The sequence below is a fragment of the Penaeus monodon genome, chromosome 26, assembly GCF_015228065.2.
Source record: "Penaeus monodon isolate SGIC_2016 chromosome 26, NSTDA_Pmon_1, whole genome shotgun sequence".
NCBI lineage: Eukaryota > Metazoa > Arthropoda > Malacostraca > Decapoda > Penaeidae > Penaeus > Penaeus monodon.
Genome location: NC_051411.1, coordinates 796,076 through 799,970, shown reverse-complemented (window position 1 = coordinate 799,970; position 3,895 = coordinate 796,076). Strand labels below are relative to the sequence as shown.

The 3,895-nt window shown below is 50.8% G+C and overlaps 1 protein-coding gene across 1 annotated transcript; it reads left to right on the top strand.

Annotated features, from left to right (window-relative positions):
* Positions 1–276: 276 nt before the first annotated feature.
* Positions 277–3,357, top strand: LOC119589810 (calphotin-like; the record flags this gene model as incomplete). The annotated part of the gene is given in 4 exon segments (XM_037938380.1): positions 277–749; positions 752–778; positions 781–1,157; positions 1,201–3,357. Coding segments are annotated over 4 exon segments (2,338 nt in total), but the record flags the coding sequence as incomplete, so codon positions are not given.
* Between the last annotated feature and the right edge of the window lie 538 nt (positions 3,358–3,895).

The following is a 3,895-nucleotide window of genomic DNA, read 5'->3' as shown; positions in this document are numbered from 1 at the left end:
ACGCAAACCATCTTCGACTACGAGCGAAGATGGTCTGGAGAACGAGCAAGGAGGGCCAGCCAGGGGAAGGCCGTGACGGGGGAGTACAGTAAGTTCCAAAAAGGGTCTCGAGGACTGAAATGAAAGAGAGAGAGAGAAGAAGAGAGAGAGGGGAAAAGAGAGAAGAGAGAGAGAGAGAGAGGAGAGAGAGAGAGAGAGAGCAAGAAAAAAGAGAAAGAGAAAGAGAAGAGAGAGAGAAGAGCGTCTTTCAGACTAATGATTCTCTCCCTTCGCCAGGTGGAGAGCCCCAGATGGTAAGGTGGTGGAGATCTCCTACGTCGCCGACCACCTGGGCTTTCGCCTCGTGGACGACCCCGAGCCGACCGCGACCCAGTCAGGCGCCGCGCGATCCCTGGGGGAGGAGGAGGACGACGACGAAGGTGCGCGCGAAGTAAGGACCGAAGAGGAGACAGAGGAAGAAGAAGAAGAGGAAGAGTCGGAGGGAAGATCGGAGGGGACGGAGGAGGAGGAGAGCGAGTCCTCCGGGAAGGAGAGGTCCGAGGAACCCGAGGAGGGCGCTGAAGCGGAAGAGAAGTCAGCCGAACCCGAGGCCGAGGAGGCCGAGGCGGAGGGACAGGAGCCGAGGGCAGCCGAAGCCGGAGAAAAGTCCGCGGAAGCCGAGCAAGAGAAGGCGGACGCAGAGGCAGAAGAAAATGCGGGTGCAGAAGGGGCAACCAAAAAGGCATCGGAGGAGAGCGCCGACGCCGAAGCTGACAGGTCGAGGCAAAGATCTCTTCCGTTGGGAAGCGGTCGCGGCAGAAGCCGAGACAGCTGAGGCAGGAGGAGAGTCCGCGGGCAAGCAGCTGAGCCCTGAGACGCCTGTCCTCGTCCCGGTGAAGGTCGAGTCTAACTTCGATTCCGTGTCCCCCGCGACCGAAGCGCCGGTGATTGCCACGGCGGAAATGCTGCCGCCAGTGGCTCCCTTGGTAGCTCCAATGACGGTCGAGTCTCCACTAGCACCTACTGCAGAAGTCTCCTTTGATGCTGCTCATAGTGAGCCTGTAAACCTGGTGCCTCAAGACCTTGTCTTCTTTGTAATTCCTCCTGTCGAGCAAGTGGTCACACTGCCTGACGCGGGGATGGTTGATGTTTCCCAGCCAATGCCTGTCGCAGCGCCTGTCGCCTCCGCTGCATTCCGTGCTTCCCCTGGAAAACCCCCAGCCATTTTTTTCTGATTCTGATTTTGTTGTCACGGAGCAAGGATCAGCGGAACCGGTGCTGCTGCTGCCAGAATTTCCTCTTCCTCTCGTGGCATCTCCCGAGGGCACCAACGTGGTTCTTGAGAAGCCTGTCATCGAAAACCTAGAAGTTTCAGCTCCTGTCAGAGTGCCTGAAATCGACGCCGACATTGCTGTGATCGCCAAGTCGTCGGATTCCGTCCAGGCAGCACCTCAGTTCATCGCCACAGACCTATCTGGGAGCTTTGATCCAGTTGCAGACATACCGGCATCATTGTCAGTGATACCAGCCTCGGATACTGCTTTCGTACCAGTGGAAAACATCCCCAAAATGATTCGCTTTGAGGAAGTTGTGGAGGTGAGTCCTGAGGTGGCTTTAGCTCCTGAACTCCCCTCCCCCCTCCCGCTGATTCAGCTTGACGACGTAGATCCTTCCTTCGTTTCCATTGAAATCTCCCCGGCGCCTCTGCCGCAGCCGGACACGACCCCTTCTTCCCTGTTCAGCGCCGACGTCGAGGTCCGCCCCGAGCCCCAGATCATCGCGCCGATCGTGCCTCCTCCGGCCCCGCTGTTCCAGGACGCCGCGGACGCTTCCTTTGCGCTTCCCCCCCATCGCTTCGAGGCCCCGAAATCCGGCCGGTCTATGGACAGCGTCCCGGTCTTCGTTGAGACCTCGCATGCTGAGCCCACCAACACCCTCTTTTTCGTTCCGGAGGCGCTGCAAGAGGAAACGAAAGGCCAGTCCTCGGACATGATAGAAATCGTCGTTCCTGCAGATAGTATCATGACTGTTGCAAAATCCCTCATCCAGCCTGCACCCATGCCCGCCGAGCCTATAGTCTACAGAGAAACAGAAATGGAGACAGTTGAACCTCTTCTGGCACAGCTTGAGTTCGGACCCGCACCATCTCCTACCGGGGCCGAAGCAAGTTCGCCTCAAGGCTCAGCCTCCTTTGCGAATGCTATTCCTTTATCGCTTAAAGACGAGACCCTTTTCTCCGCCGTTGACGCCTCTCCGGTCACATTCGACGCAAGTCCAGTCGAAATCGCATTTGTTGAAGTGCCTGCTGAGGTTTCCTTCACAGCCTTATCCGAAGCAGTAGCCCAGCCCCTGACGGGAACGCAGCCTGGCGTGCATTCAGTCTTTGAAGAGCCGATTCTGCTCGATGTCAGTGCAGCGGCTGACGTGCAGGGTCCGGAAGTCTCACCTCCTGCTATTGCCATTTTCGAAACGGACGCTGGGCTTGAACCAGTTTTTGAAGAAGTAATAATGGTATCAGAAGAACCAGCCGCAGCGGGACCCAATGCCCATGTAACCATCATCACAGAGGACGTCCCTTCAGGCCCCTTAGACCATGACGACGCAACGGTGCTCGTGTCGAAGAGCGTCCAGAGTCCTCCTCTCCTTCCGCCTCTGATGAAGCCGTCGGTAATACTGAATTAAATACCGGCTCATGAGGTTAATTTCATGCATAATATTTTATATGTAACTTTATGTTATAGGTCTATAAAGATAAAAAAAAGAGACCTTTGATTGACAAGGTTGTTGCAATGTATATATATTCACGATTTCGTAGAATCGATTCTTACACTGATGACTGTATTGCAACTCCTTGTCATCATCGCCTTATCTCAACAAAGACAAAATAAATGAATATATAAAGAGAAGTAACAATTGTGCAAGTAATTTATATATGTCTGCTCTATATACATGCAAATACACATACACCTGTCTCGTGCACATGAAGGCACAGGCAATCACGCAAGGACATAAGCTCACGGGAAATATAATAAGCAGATAAATACAAAGAAAAAAAAACGGTACGTGTCCACACTCAAACACACATACATACATGCACACAAACACACCCAAAAACACACACAGACAGACACAAACACATTTTTTATACGCACAAGCACAGGTGCTTCTAGATACTGTGCATATATAGCTGTCCTAGATGTTCTGCAAAAAGGAAATTCTATAAACGAGAGCTTAGGTGAACCTACAATTATATGTATCCTAAAAAATGAAAAGGAAGAAGTATGATGCTTCTGTACAATTAGCAGTATGTGATACAGGCTTTGCCATGCGTCCCTATCATGTGTTATGCGAGCTCATCATTAAAGCACTTTTAATTAGGTTTTGTCTTTAATTGCCTTGAAATCTTTCACTTCCCCAAAGATCAGGCTTTCAAGAATGGGGATCAGGTTGGGAGAAACTTTGGGGGAAACATTTCGATACAACAAAATTATTATCTATTTAAATTCTTATCACCGTCACACCAGGTGTAAGAAAAAGCTTTATATCTCTCTTAAAAGAAACTTCCGACAAATGTGTTCATATATATGATTATGAGATAAACGTGATATAATATACAGAACTTCAGTACCAAGGTCCCTTAGGAGACAACAATACCGGACACGAGGTACAAGAAAAGGCACAGAACGCACAGTAGGTGTTATTCTTACTTTCATTTTATTTTGCTATTTCACTCTTCTTGACCTTCGCCGAAAAGAACAACGGCGAAGACAAAGGAACAGCGCATTTTACTTTCCGGCAAAGTGGCAGCCGAATATACCGCGGCTCCGTAACGGTTTAGGAAAAAAAAATATGAAGGACGGTTTTTGTACGCTATCGTGCTAATATATACTTTTCTAGATTTGTCTGCATACTGCGG